Source organism: Microtus ochrogaster, chromosome 6 (assembly GCF_000317375.1).
Source record: "Microtus ochrogaster isolate Prairie Vole_2 chromosome 6, MicOch1.0, whole genome shotgun sequence".
Taxonomy (NCBI): domain Eukaryota; kingdom Metazoa; phylum Chordata; class Mammalia; order Rodentia; family Cricetidae; genus Microtus; species Microtus ochrogaster.
In genome coordinates, this window is record NC_022013.1 from 65399712 (window position 1) to 65400639 (window position 928).

Sequence of the window (928 nt, forward strand, 5' to 3'; positions counted from 1 at the left end):
CCACCAATGCCCCTTGATTTACTTTTATTTATTATTTCTTGGTTTTCTGAGACAAAGTTTCCAGGCTGTCCTGGAACTCACTCTGTAGACCAGGCTGGTCAACAAACTCACAGAGATCCACCTGCCTTTATGTTGGCCCTTGACTTACTTTTAAATATTACTTTTAATTAATTTTTTCCTTTTCCACAGGTTTCTTCCTCTTTGTTTGACTAAGGTTTTATACCCTCAATCTTGTTCTTTCTTTTCATTTTTTTGAGTTTGAATACATTAATTTCTGGAATAAATATTTTAAGGTTAAAATTCATTCCTAGATGGTTACTATCCACATACCTTTTCCAAGTTAAAATTGTCTTCTGCTCGACTGTCCTCTGAGTTGTCTGTGTTCTTCTCATCATCTGCTTTATCTGCATTTGCAAATACGGAAGCCACTCGAACCACAGGTAAGGGCACATCCCGAGGGACAAACCTAACTGAGCTGATGGGCATTGTCCACAGCTTAATTTTCTTAAAAGATTTTGTTTTGGCAGAATATCTTGATTCACAGACAAAAACATCCTCATCTCGAAAGTTTTCTGGGCATAATTTAAAGTATTCCTGGGATGAATTGGGAATAATAACACAAGTATGTGAATATTCTGAAAATTACTTTCCATATACTAAAAAATGTTCTTAAAGCTTTAGACAGGTCTTGTGCATATGACAGACAGCTGCACATTTATTACCTAAGAACAAAACCTTTCAGAAAACACCATCTTTAGAAAACAGCCCAGCAACATAAAAACATGAATATATCTGTATGCAAATAAATAGTACACAGGAAATGGTCTCTCACAATTATATTCATGTTAATTTCTTATAAATAGATGTAGGTGAAAGATGTTTGAAACAGAGTTTCTAATTTTCTATTTTTCTTTTCTTTTTTGTTTTT

The 928-nt window shown here is 33.8% G+C and overlaps 1 protein-coding gene across 1 annotated transcript in view; it reads right to left on the reverse strand.

Annotated features, from left to right (window-relative positions):
- The window catches only part of Pbrm1 (polybromo 1), a 109174-nt gene that overhangs the window by 36425 nt on the left and 71821 nt on the right, over window positions 1-928 (reverse strand). Inside the window, exon 23 of the mRNA XM_026779989.1 lies at window positions 331-594. Within this exon, the coding sequence (XP_026635790.1) occupies window positions 331-594 (264 nt within the window). The remainder of the gene's footprint in view (window positions 1-330; window positions 595-928) is intronic.